Source organism: Carcharodon carcharias, chromosome 2 (assembly GCF_017639515.1).
Source record: "Carcharodon carcharias isolate sCarCar2 chromosome 2, sCarCar2.pri, whole genome shotgun sequence".
Lineage (NCBI taxonomy): Eukaryota > Metazoa > Chordata > Chondrichthyes > Lamniformes > Lamnidae > Carcharodon > Carcharodon carcharias.
In genome coordinates this window covers 14,308,288-14,325,861 of record NC_054468.1, presented here as the reverse complement: position 1 = coordinate 14,325,861, position 17,574 = coordinate 14,308,288, and the positions used below count along the sequence as shown (strand labels likewise).

Sequence of the window (17,574 nt, the reverse complement as noted above, 5' to 3'; positions counted from 1 at the left end):
GGGGGGTGCTGGGGAGCAGGGGACGGAGCGGGGGGCAGGGGGACCGGGGAGCGGGAGGAGTGGGGGGGTCCAGGGACAGGGGGGCCGGGGAGCGGGGGTGCTGGGAGTGGTGGGGGGGGTGGTGGGGGGAGTGGAGAGGGGTGGGGGGGTGCGGGGGTGAAGCGCCCAGAGAGTTGGCCGGCGGGTGAGTTGAGAGCGGGAGGATCAGGAAGCAGGAGATTTGGGGAGGGGTTCAGTTTCAAAATGGAGGATTGGAAAGCGGGATGAGTTAACATGTTACTTTTTTTTTAAGTTTGTTTTATTTTAAAAGTTATTTCATTTACACGTATAGGAATTTAGAAATATACAGGATTTCATCTTACAGGTGTAATACTTCAATGTTTTTTTCCTGATGAGAAATATCCTACACAGCCTAACTACAGCTTTTACATTGGCTGTAATGGGAAAATCTGATTCGCTTAAAGTTGTTTCATTTAAAGTTGCACTTTTCAGTAACGCAACAACAGCGCAAATCGAGGACATAGTTTACCCGTTACTTCTCCACCAGTCATTTTTCAGACGATTCTTCTTAAATTGCTCCACCTTTTGTCCAGATATGGAATTGCACCAATGAGAATTAGAAGGGGCAGGATGTCTCACGTCTGATCGAAGAGATCAAAGTCAACAAGATTGCAAACAAAAACAAAAAAAATCGCAGTGGCGGTGGAGAGTATTGTCAATTGAAATGGATCTGCGATTGCACAGTGTCAACTTTCACATACCTATTTACGATGTTAAAGAGAGAAAGCGCTTGCATTTATATAGCGTCGTTTGCAGCCCAGGGTATCTCAGATCACCTTACAGACAATGAAATGCTTTTTAAGTGTGCTCACTGTTGGAATGTAGGAAACGCAGCAGCCAATTTATGCACAGCAAGCTCACATGAACAGCATAAACGTTGTAGATATTGTCTGAGGGCTCTTCTTCAAACAGTACCATCGGATCTTTAATGTCCACCTCAGAAGGCAAATAGGGCCTTAGCCCAACCAACCATTCTCCAAATGCAATCCTCAGTTCTGAGAGTCTGTAGTTGCTTTGACATTTGAAGGAGGCTACATCACAGCTAAACATATAGTGTTTTACCCATAACCTAACTCGGACCTATCACCCTTATGCTCACCCATCCACATTGCCTCCCAGTCCACTGATGCCTCCAAAACAAAATCTTTATCCTCGCGTTCAATGCTTCTATGACCTCGCCATTCCTCACCTCTGTAACTTCCTCCAGATCTTCAGCCCTCCAAAGTACCTGTGCTCCCTCAATTCTGGCCTCTCGCACATCCCTGATTTTCACCACTCCACCACTGGGTTCCGTGCCTTCGGCTTCCAAGGCTCTGGATCTTCATCCCTAAACATCTCCGCCTCTCTCTCCTCCTTCAAGACGCTCTTTCAAGTTTACCTCTGTGACTGAGTTAGTCACCAGCTGTCCTAATGTCTCTCTTCCTTTGGCTCAGTGACATTTCTTGTCCAATCATGTGCCTGGGTCATTTAATTTCGTTAAAGGCACTATGTGAATTCAAGTAGTTGTACACCCAATGTTCAAACGTGCATCTTCAGCCGGGGTCGGTGGAATAAATCCAGCCTTTCTGCTAAATGTACCTCTTCTTTTACAGTTAATGGAAATGATGGTAATGAACAGCTATAATTGAAGTTGCTGGTGAGACTTTGAGCTCACTATAAGGTGCACGAATCAAAGGAAAGTGCAATTGGAAAATTGCTTCATCAGAGAAAATTGTTCTCTAATTGAGTTATTTTTTTCCCAGTCTCCATGGCGCCCAATACACAGACCTATTTCGCTAATGTCACCCAATTTAAAAGAAAATACACTGTCTTCCTGATTGAGGCAAATATGGACACATGAATTTTTCACCAATAGTAAAGGACCTGTTCCAAAAGTGTACAGCGCTTGTGGACTTCATAACTGAAGTTTTGGTTCTGCCTTAGATAGTCTCTTCAGCAAGACTGCTCACTTCTATAAGCAGCTTGAGTGTCTTAAATTCAGGAGTGCACCTTGTACAGACCAATATCCAATCATATCACAGCATAAACTTCGGCATGGTCAATTGCTTGGCCAAGCTGTTTTTCACATGTGCTTCTCTAATCCTTCAGTCGGCTCTCTGTAATGGATTTCAGTGAGGTGAATTTATGAGACTGCTTTATGTTACAGACAGCAAGTGAGCATTAATTTGTCAGGCAACTTCCTTTAATCCAAATACCTTCAGACCCCTCCTTGTGAGCAAGAAAATTAATTGTTGATATGAGCGACGTGATCTGTGTTAGCCTGCACACTTACTTTTCCTGGTTAGCATTATGATTCCTATTCATCTGGGCTTGAGATTCTTGCATTTTGGCTATTAATGGATAATAATGTTTATTCACTTTCATTGATTATTGAAATGAATGTCAATACTGCAGAGCATCTGTTGTCAAAATTTATCCATCCTTTTCTTTCCTGTCTCCACTGTTTCATCTCTTTCATCCCTTCTTTTTCTTCTCTCCCCTTTCTTTCTTAATGCAGATGTTTCCAGTGAGGCAGCAGACAGATGGTCTCCCAGTACATAGGCTGGAATTTATGCTCCCCCCCTCCCCTTCCCCCATTGCCCCCCAACCTCCCCCCCTCCCCTTCCCCCATCGCTCCCCAACCTCCCCTTGGAGCAGGCTAACAGGAGCATGGGTGAATAAAATGGGCCGGTGGGTGCCATCCATGCTCATCTCCTGCCCACTGCCATTGGAATTGTAGTGGTGACAGGTGAAGGGGAGGTGTAGGATGATCCATGGGACAATTGGGGCCCTTAAGTTGCCAATTAATGGATACTTGAGGGACTCCTCCCACCACTGCTGCTTCTATACTGGAGTTGCCCACACCATGTGGCAAGGTCACCCAGTGAATCCTGGTACCCTTGACGTGGGCTGGGATTGTGGTCCTTCCTGATCAGGTGCACTGTGCCCAACAGAAATCCCCTGCCCCTAGTACTCATCACCCCAGCTTGTTCCCCCCCAAACACCGCAACACACTGCGCTCCCCATGGTGCACCTCGGGCCCTGTCTGGCAGGTTCCGGTGAAACCCACCCACTCAGTTTGTAATCCCGCTACAGTGACAATCGTTGGCTGCCACTCCTCTTGGTGCTCTTGGAACAGGAGCGCTGCCGGCCATCTGATTGGCTAGCAGTTCTCAGAAGTGGAGAATCCTCCCAGATAGGGCAGAGGTCTCACCCTAAGCCAATTCATGGCCCAATGTTAGTAAAAACAGGTCAGAGCTTCCAGGCCTTGTGATGAGGCCACCACCTCTGTGTAAAATTCTGGCCATAGTGTCAGGTTTGGCTCAGTGGTTAGCACTCTTGTCTCTGAGTCAGAAGCTTCCCCATTGGATTTAGTAACTATCTTATGTTTATGACTCCGTTTTGGACTCATCATAAGTACGGGCATCGTCTTTGCATCCACTTTATTAAACTGTTCCATAAACATAAAGGCATCTGCCAGGTCACCCCTCAGCCTTTCTATAATAAATATTATTTTGTTATCTATCGCTAAATAGATGTGCATAAATTAACAAGCTGTGGATGTGGTGTTAGCCATAGGTCAGTCAATAGCACTCTCGCCCCTGAGGGGGACTTGAGCACACAACCTGGGTTGCCACTTTGGCGCTGTACCGAGGGGGTGCTGCACTATGTCGCCTTTCAAGTGAGATGTTACGCCAAGGGCCCACCTACCTGCCCCAGTGGCTGTAAAATCCTCTGTGATATTATTTGAAGGGAAAACAGGAGCTGTTGGCTAGGTAAAGGTGGGGGCAAATATGGAGAGGCCCTGGCTCAGGAGAACAGACCATGTGAGCTGGGTTTTTGGAGGTTACAAGGGCTGGTTTGGTAAAGAAAGTTCAAGACAAGGACAAAGAAATTGAAGCGATCTTTTTTCAGGCAATTAACTGAACTTTGTTTCTTGCCAGTTTTCCCAGCTGGTATTCTTCAACCACCTTTCTTTGGAAAAGGGCAGCCAAGTGCGTTGAACTTTGGTGCTATCGGCATGGTTATTGGCCATGAAATCACTCATGGATTCGATGACAATGGTAAGACTGACCAATTAATTATAAACTGGAGAGCACACGGGTTTAGAGCCAGCTGTAATTCTAACAGATCCGCCTTTGCACCCGATGCAGGTCGTAACTTTGACAAAGAAGGAAACCTCATGGACTGGTGGACTAAACAATCGGCCAGGAATTTCAAAGACCTTTCACAATGCGTGGTGTACGAGTACGGGAACTTTTCATGGGATCTGGCAGGTGGACAGCATGTATGTCAACAAATTAGAAACCTCTGTTTTATTTATTCTGATTTACATTGGTTTTTACAGCATAGAAACAGGCCATATGCCAGCATTTATTCTCTTCTACAGCCTCCTCCCATCTTTCCTCATTTAATTGTATTACCATCGCCCTCGATTCTCTTCTCCCTCATTTGCTCACCTAGCTTTTGAATAAATGCATCTTTATTATTCACTTCAACCACTCCCTGTGGTCATGAGTTCCCCATTCTTACTGCTCTTTGGATAAAGAAGTTTCTTCTGAATGTACTATTGGATCCCTGGGTGACTGTCTTATATCAACATCAATGGACACCTGTTTTTGCACTTCCCCACAACATTCACTCTGTGTCTACACTACCAAAACTAGCATTCACTTACCAATAACCTAACCTTCCTTGTCTAATCAGAATGCCCAGTTATCAATCCAAATTAGAATTAAAAAGTAAAGAAGCTGTCTTGAACCTTATATCAGGGGTACTGAGTAATATTTTGGTCATTATACAATAAAAAATAACAATATTAATAATTTCAATAACTTCCATAATTTTAAAAACCTCTATTAGGTTTTATCGTCCTTGCAAATCTTTTTTTTTGCGCCCTCTCCGGAGGCTCTCTACTTTTTTATTGGCAGGTGAATGCCAGTACCAGACTCAACAGCCAATCCCAGTTAAAGGTGTCAGCGAGATGATGGGTCAATTGTTCAGAACAGTTGTTAATTGCAGCCCCTCTAGTGGTAAAGGAATCGGGTCACACATACCAGGGGGATCATTTTCCCCCTGTTGGGGGGGGAAGTGCGTGAGCGGGTGCCAGTGGTCGGGGGGGGGGTGGTGGCACCGTCATTTTACGTGGGCGGGCCAGTTAGGACCCACCCAGCATGACGTCCGCCAGGAAGCACTGCACTATGCGCTCCCTGTGTGGGTGTGTAGGGGGCTGGTGTTCCCTCAGGGCAAAGTGCTGCCTCACGGAGATCGGCTCCAAATAAAATGTTGCCAGTCAGATAATAAAAAAAGTTCCCTGACATGTCCCCTCGTGTAACACTGTCACATGAGTCAGGACATGTCCTTGACCTTTATTTAAACATTTGATAAACATTTAAAAGCCCTCATGAAACCTCATCCTGCCCGTGGATGAGGTTTTATGCTTTTTCCGAAGCCCGCCTGGGTTCCCGGCCTGCCCACCAACATTAAGGCTGTTCGGATGGGTCCATCAATCAAATAAAATAGTTTTTTAATGGCCTTAATAGGCCGTATGCAGTTCGGCGGGTGCACAGCCGATTCGGCTGTGCGCCCGCAGAAATGAGAATCTAAATGACACAGGGTGACATCGGGACACACGCCCGACGTATCCCCACGTGATTTGACGTGTTGGCGAGTGGGCCCCGCCCTCGCTCGCCGACCGGAAAAACCTGCCCCAGGTTTCATTCCTTGGCTGTGTTGGGTTAGCTGACATCACCTACTACAGATGCTACAATTAGCCTGACACAAGCAAGATGAAGTCCAGCATCTTTTGCCTGCTGAACACTGTCGAGTCACCTGTTCCTGCAAACAGGATTCCTCCCCTCCTCCAAACCCTGGTCAAATCATCTCCTACACTCGTCTAATGCTAACGTGTATGGCCCATTTTTTTAAGGAACTATAGAGCAGTTCGCAACTCTGGATGTATATCTTAGCATGTCGTGTAGTTGTTAAAGAAAAGATCTTGAGAGGCGGCGAAAGAAATAAATTGAAAATGTAAACAGGCCATTCAGTTCAACTAATCCCTGTCAGCAATTATCCTCCGTGACAAAATGTCCCAATCACTGCACTTACCCACCCTGTTCCTAAACCCTTTCAACTCCTTTTCCTTCATCCACCTATCCAACCTAATCCCAAATGTTGACATAAATCGGGAGTTTCCCGCAGAGCCAGGATGTCACCGGATGTATGGTTGAATGGACAGCTGTGTGCAAATTCCTGACTGTAGTTTGCCGCCTCGACCACCGACCCAGGAAGTGAAGTACACAAGGGCCAAGTTCCGCTTCCCGGAGATCCTTCTGTGTGAGAAGACTTGTATCGGGATGAAAATCACCGAGGCAAATGGCTGAATTAGCCCCCATTGTCATTTTTAGATAGCCATGACCTCAGCAGTCAGCCTTCCTGAAACCAGCAAAGATCTAATTAGTGCATTAAAATGAGAGTCCTAGACTATGGTTAGGATCCAAACACCATTAATATTGTCAGACCATTCTGCCCCCACCACTTTCTCACGACACGGGCAATAGAGCTTGGGAGAGAGCCATTTGTAAATCGACTTAAATGGGTGAGAAGTTGCAGTTGAGTAAAGCAGGACTGGCAATAATATTATCCTCATTGTTTCTGAGGCCTTTTAATCTTAAATGTATCCTTGAGTTCAACTCCTTGCTGATTGGTGTGTTGTCCAAATTTCACTGTTCAGTGGACCCCCCCCCTCCCGCCAAGTAACCCCCTCCACTCCTGATCTCCTCAGCCTTCCCCCTTAAGTTGTGTTTGCCACTTCACTTCTATCTTTGCCCTGCCAGATTTCCTGCCTTCCCGAACAGCACATATGAAAAATCTGCTAACAAAGTATTTCCCCCCACCGCTCGCCCAACTGATTGTTGTTCAAATCAATTCTAGAAGGATAGCTATCCTTCCCATGTTTCTTCACACATGGTTGTGCACACGTAATCTCATGATTTAATCCATTTGATCCCACTATAATTCTGATGAACCTACATTACACTTCATCCAAAGCCAGTATTCTTCCTGAGCTGCAGTGTCCACAATTGAACGCAGTACACTAAATTGGATTCTGGGCTCTGTATTGCCGTTCCCATGTGAAATTCTTACTTTACCTACTCTGCATGTTTTTTTTTTTGTTAGGGGAGGCGATGGTGTAGTGGTATTGTCACTGGGCTGGAAATCTAGAGACCCAGGGTAATGGTCTGAGGACGTGGGATTGAGTCCCACCACAGCAGATGGTGGAATTTGAAATCAATAAAAATTCTAGAATTAAAAGTCTAATGATGACTAGGGAACCATTGTTATAAAAACCCATCCAGTTTACTAAAGGAAGGAAATCTGTTGTCCTTACCTGGTCTGGCCTACACATGACTCCAGACCCACAGCAATGTGGTTGGCTCTTAAGTGCCCTCTGAACAAGGGCAATTGGGGATGGATAATAAATCCTGACCTCGTCAGTGATGCCTACAAGCAATGAATAAAAAAATTGAATGGTAGGAGACCATTCACTCCTTGAATCTGTTCCACCCTTTACTTCACTCCCCAGTCTGGGGAGGTGGTGGTAATGTTACTGGATTAGCAATCTAGAGATCTGGGCTGATGCTATGGAGGGGTGGGTTCAAATCCCACTGTAGTTGGTGGAATTTAAGTTAAATTAATAAAGTCTGGAAGTAAAGGCTGGTCTCAGTAATATAGAACTATCATGATTGTTATAAAAACTCATCTGGTTCATTGATGATCTTTAGGGAGACCCACAGCAATGTGGTTAACTCTTAACTGCCCTCTCAAATGGCCCATAAAGCCACTCAGTTCAAGGGCAATTAAGGATGGGCAACAAATGCTACTTGCCAGCGATGCCCACCTCGCATGAAATAAAAAAAAGCTTAGATCATTGCTAAACTCCACCTCCCTGCCTGGGTTGTCTAATTCTTAATAATCAAAAAATAAAGAAAAATCTATCAAGCTCAGTTTTGAAATTTTCAACTGACCCTCAGCATCAAAGGCTCTCTTGGAGAGAGATGTCAACATTTCTACTGCCGATTGAGAGAAGTGCTTCCTGATATCACCCCAATCCCCTCAAATTTGAAGGTTATGGCCCATTGTTCTGTGGTCTCCCAACAGAAGAAAAGGTTTCTCCCTGGCCACTCTATCAATTGGGTTGATCATCTTTAACAGCTCAATGAGATCACCCCTTAATCTTTCACATTCAAGGGAATACAATCTAGTCAATGTAACCTGACTTCACAGTTTAAATTTTCACTGCAACCCATCTAAGGCCAATATATCCTTGCTGAGGTGTCATACCCAGAACTCAATGCAGCACTCCAGATGGGGTCTCCTCAGAACTCTGTACAGCTGGAATATAACTTCCACTTCTTTGCTGCCCCTTGGCCAATGCACCATGTGTTTGTTCATGAATCACAGTGGATTGAAATTGCGCTCCCCACGTTGTCAGGAACCATGAGCTGTGCACTGCCTTCCTAATCATACAGCAAACTTCCAGCCTTCCATTTTGTGTTATGGGAGCTTTTGCCAGTGGGAACCAAAACCGCATTATTTAAATATTTGTAGAGATGGGGCATCATTAACATCCCAAAGGATTGGGATTCCACTGCATTTGCTAATCTATGTTATGTTTTTGCTTATCAAATTGCAGCTGAGTGGTATTAATACACTAGGGGAGAATATTGCAGACAATGGAGGCATCAGACAAGCCTACAAGGTGAGTCAGCACCTTTGCCTTCGATGGCCAGCACTTGAATTTCTTTAACATAGTAAAACTTCTTAAGCTACTTCACAGGACCAAGTATCAAACACAATTTGATGCCAAGCTATATAAGGAGATATGACCAAAAGCTTAGTCAAAGAAGTAGATTTTACAGAGTGTATTAATAGAGAAGAGAGATGGGTAGAGAGATTGAGAGGTTCGGGCACACAATTGAATGTGAATTCTTGGGGTTTAAATGCATTTCCCCTTGGGTTACTCTCATCAGCCTGTGTCAGTTGCTATGCATGTAACCTGTGTCAACCTAATGTAGAAACTGAACAGCTGTTCGGTTTGTGCATTGGGTGTCACTTTGCAGTCATTTGGCTGGTTCCCTTGCAGGATGTTGGAACTGGGTCAAGTGCTGCAGTCAGCTGGCTAAAGAACTGTTCAGTATACTTGTTCATGGGATGACACAGACTGAGCTGCACCGCTCCTGAGAGGAAAAGTGGATGCATTTCATTCGATGGGGCTTGGATTTTACGCTGTCATATGGTAGGAGGAAGCGCCTAAAATCCAGTGGGTGCCCTTCCTGCCGCCTATCCACCTGCCCTGATCTATGGGAGTGGAGTGGGGGCAGGGGAGCTTGGGTGGCCTGCCAATCCTTGGGCCTACTGAGGCCCCAAATTAATGGCCACTTAAGGGCCTAATCCTGTCTCAGCCGGGGAGGCCCACACCGTATGGAAAGCCCAGCGGGGCTAAAAGGTGGGAACTCCTTTGCAGAGACCCCTTCTCCTGGGCCCTTCAGAGACATCTCTTCACCCCCATCACCCAGTCACCAAAGTTACCATCCCCCCCTCACCTGACCTCTTGAACCCAGACCCCCAGCTCCTTTACGCCCCTAGCTGAGATCCCCAATCCCGGATTAATTTGGGCCCCTCAGCGGGGTGAGACTGCCTGCAATTCCTGCAGTGACCACCACTCCTGGCAGGCCCTGCTGGGGCTACAGAGTTGCTGGCCCATCTGATTGGCCGGCATCTCTCCAAGGCAGGGCATCCCCCCCGAGAAAGGAGCTTAAGTCTCACCTTAAAGCGATTAACCCTGCTCCCAATGTTAAATTGTTGCAGGGCAGCCATCAGGATGGTGGGTTGGCTCCCTCCACTCCTCAGCTTTAAGGCCAGCAAAGGGAGGGAGGGAGCAAAGCACCCTTTAAAATCCAGCCCAATGTTTGAGATAATTAAGTGGGAATTTAACTCCTTGTAAAATATTTTACTGGACTAAATCTTGCTGGGATAATAATGTTAAAGACACAAGCTGTTATTCGGTCAGCAACTTCAGGGGATTGAGTAATATGCTGTGCCCTGCAGCTCTCCAGAATCTGTTGAATGATTTACGTTTCTCAGTTTATTTTTATATTGCACAAAAGGCTTCTCGCCCTTTGCCTCCCCATTATGTTTAAGAACTTGTTGGATTAGCTCATTAACTGCCCGTTAAACTCTCCTTAAACTCCTCTCACTTCCTCCAAATAAAAGGTGTGGCTATGGGTACCCGCATGGGCCCCAGCTATGCCTGTCTCTTCGTGGGGTATGTGGAACATTCCTTGTTCCAGTCCTACTCCGGCCCCCTTCCACAACTCTTTCTCCGGTACATTGATGATAACTTGGGTGCTGCTTCGTGCTCTCGTCGGGACTTGGAAAAATTTAATAATTTTGCTTCCAATTTCCACCCCTCCATCATTTTCACATGGTCCATCTCTGACACTTCCCTTCCTTTCCTTGACCTCTCTGTCTCAATCTCTGGTGATAGACTGTCCACCAATATCCATTACAAACTCACCAACTCCCACAGCTACCTCGACTACAGCTCCTTACACCCCACTTCCTGTAAGGACTCCATCCCATTCTCTCAGTTCCTTCACCTCCGTCGCATCTGTTCTGATGATGCCACTTTCAAAAACAGTTCCTCTGACATGTCCTCCTTCTTCCTTAATCAAGGTTTTCCACCCACGGTGGTTGACAGGGCCCTCAACCATATCTAGCCCATCTCCCACACATCCGCCCTCACGCCTTCTCCTCCTTCCCAGAAACATGATAGGTTCCCCCTTGTCCTCACTTATCACCCCACCAGCCTCCGCATTCAAAGGATCATCCTTCGCCATTTCCGCCAACTCCAGCATAATGCCATCACCAGACACATCTTCCCTTCACCCCCCCGACGGCATTCCGCAGGGATTGTTCCCTCCGGGACACCCTGGTCCACTCCTCTTATCACCCCCAACAACTCAACCCTCCTCCCACGGCACCTTCCCGTGCAACCGCAGAAGGTGCAACACCTGCCCCTTCACATCCCCTCTCCTCACCGTCCAAGGGCCCAAACATTCCTTTCAAGTGAAGCAGCATTTCACTTGCACTTCCCTCAACTTAGTCTACTGCAGTTTCCTCTGTCCAATGTGGTTTCCTCTACATTGTAGAGACCAAACGCAGACTGGGTGACTGCTTCGCAGAATACCTTCATTCTGTCCGCAAGCATGACCCAGACCTCCCTGTCGCTTGCCATTTTAACACTGCACCCTGCTCTCATGCCCACATGTCTGCCCTTGACCTGCTGCAATGTTCCAGTGAAGCTCAACGCAAACTGGAGGAACAGCACCTCATCTTCCGACTAGGCACTTTACAGCCTTCCGGACTGAATATTGAGTTCAACAACTTTAGATCATGAACTGTCTCCTCCATCCCCACCCCCTTTCCGTTTCCCCCCCCCCCCCGCCCCAGGCTTTTTTTCCAATAATTTATATAGATTTTTCTTTTCCCACCTATTTCCATTATTTTTAAATGTATTTCCATCCATTGTTTTATCTCGATCTTTTAGCCTTTTTTGATTCCTTCACCCCACCCCCACTAGGGCTATCTGTACCTTGCTTGTCCTGCTTTCTACCCTTAGTGTCACCTATTAGCACATTTCTTAGATAATATCACCACCTTCTACACCTCTTTGTCCTTTTGATTATCTCCACCTATCACTGGCCCTCTATCCAGCTCTGCTTGTCCCACCCCCACCCCCCTTAAACCAGCTTATATTTCACCTCTCTTCTATTTTTACTTAGTTCTGTTGAAGGGTCATTTGGATTCGAAACGTTAACTGTGTTCCTCTTCCCAGATGCTGTCAGACTTGCTGAATTATTCTAGGTATTTTTACTTTTATTTTTGTTTTGGATTTCCAGCATCCGCAGTTTTTTGCTTTTATCAACCACATAAGTAGTTTTTTGACAACGTGATTATTCTTAATAGTTGTTAAGATTGGCAAGGCCTCTGCTTCCCTGACCTCATTGGTTTCTTCACCCACTAACGGGCAACCCGGCACCAGGCCCACCCCCTTTCCTGTAAAGGTTGAAGCAAATGGTTTGGCAGGGAACACATTGCAGGAAATTGTGGGCCTACAGCTCATAGCGTCCCTCCCATTAAAATGAATGGACAGCCAAGTAGAATCAGCTCAATATCTCCTCACTGTTTAGAAAGTTTCTAATGCGTGGCTGGCTAGGGGAAATATTTCTCCGTGTTGGTAAGCAGCCAAGAGAGAAAGAGATAAGTTAATGATTCGAGTGCCTTGTCAGACGGGCATACCTGAGACTTTGACCTATTTCTCCCTCTATCCTTTCCCTCTTCCTTTCAGGCACATGCGCATTGTGCATTGTCAGCACTCCAAATCTGTGCTGCGGTTTCTAATCTGTCACATTGAACGTGCATTTTCAGGCTTATCAATTACATGTGAAGAAAAATGGGAAGGATGGACTGCTCCCTGGCATCGACCTGAACCACAATCAGCTCTTCTTCCTGAACTTTGCACAGGTGAGGCCAACTAGTTTCTGCTGAATCTTGTTTTGCTTCAAAACTGTCCCAGTAGAATTTAAAATCAGTGGTGCCAATCTGCAGCAATTGTGCCAGGGTGTCAGCTGCAAGCATATTATGTGCCATGAGTCTGTCAATTTTGCCAGTCTGTCCATGTCTCCATGCCTGTCCTGGAGTCTGCTATTATCCTTCTCATTGTTTACTGCATTTCCAAGCCTTGTATTTTCTGCAAACGTTGAGATTACGCCATGTAACTAAGCCCAAATCCAGGTTATTAATGTGTATCAAAAACAGCAGCGTTCCTAACCCTGACCCCTGCAGAACACCATTGCAAACTTCTCTCCAGTCAGAAAAACAATTGGTCAGTCTTACTTTCTGCCTTCTATCCCTTAGTTGATTTTGTGTCCATGACAGCCCCTTTAATCCCATGGACTCACATAGGTCATTGAGATGGAAATTGCCCACCTTCTACCAGTAAGAACTGGGCACACAGAACATGCCTGGACCATATCATGTGAGCCCCCTCTTACATCAGACTAAGGTGTGCCAGACACTTGATGCAGGTCCCCAGGCAGCTCTCCGGTGAAGTGAGCATTGGTGTTGGGTTGACACATGTTGGCTGATGGATATGTCCAAGTAATTTGTTGGGGGGGCGGGGCAGTGGGTGTTGGAAGCGGGGGAGGGAGAGGGTAGATTGTGATGCACATAGAATCAGGAAAGCACTCCTGCTCCTCCTACCGCCCTCAGGATTGGTTTGATTCCGCAAAGTAAGGATTATAAATTCTTGGCAGCCAGAGGCAGTCGCTGAGGAATCCTAAGTGGACCAGATTCAGCACTCGTACCGGCCATTACAGACAAGTGATCAAAAAGGGGGGTCTCTTGATCAGCTTTGGGCTCTTAATCTACCTACTCATGAGGCCTAATTCCCTGTTTTAGGCATTGAACTGAGATGTCTAAAAGATGGGCTTCACAAATTTAGCATTGGGATTAACACCTGCACAGATTGAGGCCATCCCATTATTAAATTGGTGTGTTTAACACGTATTTTAGTCCATTTTATGCAACAATTTCTTTCCCTATGGGACTTAATTCCTACAAGATGCTTTTCAGAATTTACCGGTTAAATTAATTCAGCACAGGCAAGTTCTGAAGGAGCGAAAGACCAAATATTTCCCTCTGAACATTTTTTTGGGATTCGTCTTCTCTGGCTCAGCTCCTCACATCCCTGATATGTGCAGCGCTAGCAGATCTCAACATGAGCAATTAAGCTCCTGTGTGTGGTGAGTGGGCAAGGTTAGAATCAGGCTCCGCTACGACGCTCCCACGGACAGATAGCTGACCACTGTTTGCATTTGAAGCTTGTCCTCTGAACAAAGCACCAAAGAGCCCTCATAGAGCAATGCCGCATCCCAGGTCAGATTGCTGAGGAGAGAATGGAAACAGTTTTTCAATTTATTCTTGGGATGCAAGTGTCACTGCCAAGGCCAACATTTACTGCTCATCCCTAATTTCCCTGAAAAGGTGAAGGATGGGCTTTCTTGCATCACTGCAGTCCCTGTAGTGAAGGTACTGTTAAGTAGGGAGTTCCAGGATTTTGACCTTGACAGCAAAGAGATGTTTGACATGCCTGATTCAGGTTGGTGAGTGGCTGGGAGGAGAAAATGTGAGGAAAGTTTGAGAAAAAAAGAATATTAACTGCTCTCAGTTCTCAGGAGTAATGCCTCAAGTAATACTTTAACCTACAGTATGCATTTCTTTGTCTTTGTGGTGAGCTTTACAATAGCATCACAATTAGATTTAACATAAATATTCCTTTCTTTTCTTGCTCTCCCCAGTAGTCTTATGACTGGGATGTGAGGATTCCACAGCATAGTTAATATAGAGAGAGAGGGGGAGATGTTGGCATAGTGGTAATGTCACTGGCCTAGTAATCCAGCAGTTTAGGCTTATGTCCTGAGGAGAAGCGTTCAAATCCCACCATGGTAGTTAGTGGAGCTTAAATTCAAGGGGAATTAAAAAGCTAGTCTTAGTAATGGTGTCCATGAAACCATTGCTGATTGTTGTAAAAACCCACCTAGATCTCTAATTCCCTTTAGGGAAGGAAATCTGTTGTCCTTACCTGGTCTGACCTACATGTGACTCCAGACCCACAGAAATGTGGTTGACTCTTAACAGCCAATCAGTTCAAGGGAAATTAGGGTTGGGCAACACATGCTGGCCTTGCCAGTGACATCTACAGCTTATGAAAGAATAAGTAAAAAACATTTTAATGTTAGTTAGCAAACAACATTTAAAAAATTTACACACAGTGATTCACTTCATATTTTAGTCCAAACTTTTAAACCCTGTATTAAAATTCATGTCAGGATTTAAAATATCTTCTTTGTCCTCTGGAATGTCAATAAAAATACTGGAACTGATTTTATTAATAGCTCTCTCTGCTTGCACTTTTTACCAAGATGCAGAACTAATTTTAAATCAATATGCATTAGCTTTCAAGAGATTTTCAGGCATACAATTAAGGATCCAATAGTTCTTTATTTTCATATTAAGATTGCCCATAATAAGGCAAAGTTTCACTGTGCGGGACACCATCAAGGTCAAAAAAGAGTAAGAGAAAACCAGAGAGTGAGGTGAGGAGACATATGTTGTGTAGCAAAGTGTTATGATCTGAATATGCACTGCCTGTTAGGGTAGTGGAAACAGATTCAATAGTAACATTCAAAAGGGAATTCAATAAATACTTGAAAAAGAAGAATTTGTAGTTCCTTTCGGGGAATAAGAAGAATGGCGTGAGACTAACTGGATAGCTCTTGCAAAGAACCAGCACAAGCACAATGGGCTGAATGGCCTCTTAATTCTACGAGAAGTTAAATCAGGACACAATGTTCAGATCACAACAATAACACCAATAACAATTTGTATTTATAGAACACTTTCATCATACTGGCCCAGTTATTCTGCTCTCCGGATAGTCATACCCCGGACCTACCCTGGAAAATGCACTGGGGAACCCCTCACAAATCCCAATGCAAGGGCTCCATGGGAATTGGCCTGCGAGTTTCAACTTCTGCTGGACAATTTCCTTGCTCCCCGGGACTCTCTGAGTTAGAGTCAGAGACTTCAGAGGGTTCACTTACCAAAATAGTTACGCAGGAAATGTTAGACAGGAAAACATAATCTAACTCCTGGGTAACTATACAACTGACCCTCCCCCCACCTCCCCAAATCCCCCTGACCCTCTGACTACCCCCCCCCCCACCTGTCTGCAATTCCACCGGACCCTCCGACTCCCTCCCTGACCGACCCTCCGAACCCCAACCCGCCCTGACCCAACCTCACCACCCTACCCACCCTGCCACCCTACCCAGCTGGCACCCTACCCACCTACTCACACTCATTCGCTAACATGGTGAAAAGCTTTTTAAATGTTGCAAAACTTTTCACTGTTTGTGAATGAAGGCTTATCAAAATATGACAGTTAGTGCCGTATAAAAGGGGACTTGTCTTGGCTTCCGCTGACCATCCTGCACTCCGAGGAAGGGCTGGGCTCTGAGAACAGGTACGCTCCACATTTCTGAAAAGGCCCAATTCAGAAGCCTAAGCCAGAAATGCAGAGCTCCAGCGTTGTATAAAAAAAACCATACATACGAGTGCACATACAAATATATGAATTAGGAGCAGGAGTAGGCCACCCAGCCCCTCGAGCCTGCTCCACCATTCAATAAGCTCATGGCTGATCTGATTGTAACCTCAACTCCACATTCCTGCCTACCCCTGTTAACCTTTCACCCCCTTGTTAATCAAGAATCTATCCAGCTCTGCCTCAAAAATATTCAAAGACTCTGCTTCCATCAGCTTTTGAGGAAGAGGACTCCAAAGATTCACTACCCTCTGATATAAAAAAATTCTCCTCATCCCTGTCTTAAATGAATGACCCCTTATTTTTAAACAGTGACCCCTAGTTCTAGATTCTCCCACAACAGGAAACATCCTCTCCATATCCACCCTGTCAAGGCCCCTCAGGATCTTAAAGGTTTCAATCAAGTCACCTCTTAATCTTCTAAATTCCTGCGGCCTATCCTGTCCAACCTTTCCTCATAAGACAACCCACCCATTCCTGGTATTAGTCTAGTAAACCTTCTCTGAACTGCTTCTATCACATTTACGTCTTCCCTTAAATAAGGAGACCAGTACTGTACACAATACTGCAGATGTGGTCTCACCAGTGCCCTGAACAACTGAAGCATAACCTCCCTACTTTTGTAATCAATTCCAGTCACAATAAGTTATAACATTCTATTAGCTTTCTGACTTACCTATTGTACCTGCATTGTAGCCTTTTGTGATTCATGCACTGCGACACCCAGACCCCTCTGAACCTTAGAGCTCTGCAATCTCTCACCATTTAGGTAATATGCTTCTTTTTTATTCTTCCTGCCAAAATGGACAATTTCACATTTGCCCACATTATACTCCATTTGCCAGATCTTTGCCCACTCACGTAACCTATCTATATCTTTTTGTAGCCTCCTTCTGTCCTCTTCACAACTTACCTATCATTGTGTCGTTAGCAAATTTAGCAGCCATACCATCTGTCCCTTCATCCAAGTCATTGATATAAATTGTAAAAAGTTGAGGTCCCAGCACTGATCCCTGTGGCACACCACTCATTACATCCGGCCAACCAGAAAATGACCCCTTTATGCCGACTCTCTGCTTCCTGTTAGCCAGCCAACCTTCTAACCATGCCAATAAGTTATTCCCTATACCATGAGCTTTTATTGTCCACTATAACATTTGATGTGGCACTTTATCAAATGCCCTCTGGAAATCTAAGCATAGTACATCCACCAGTTCCCCTTTATCCACAGCACATGTGATTTCTTCAAGGAACTCCAATATATTGTTTAAACATGATTTCCCTTTCACAAAACCATGTTGACT

At 45.4% G+C, this 17,574-nt stretch overlaps 1 protein-coding gene across 4 annotated transcripts in view; it reads left to right on the top strand.

Moving 5' to 3' along the window:
* LOC121273482 (neprilysin-like) overlaps window positions 1-17,574 on the top strand; it is a 248,314-nt gene that overhangs the window by 219,412 nt on the left and 11,328 nt on the right. For all 4 annotated transcript variants that reach the window (XM_041180668.1, XM_041180654.1, XM_041180674.1 and 1 more), the window contains exons 18-21: window positions 3,984-4,103; window positions 4,194-4,327; window positions 8,735-8,800; window positions 12,532-12,627. In XM_041180668.1, coding sequence (XP_041036602.1) covers window positions 3,984-4,103; window positions 4,194-4,327; window positions 8,735-8,800; window positions 12,532-12,627 — 416 coding nt within the window. The remainder of the gene's footprint in view (window positions 1-3,983; window positions 4,104-4,193; window positions 4,328-8,734; window positions 8,801-12,531; window positions 12,628-17,574) is intronic.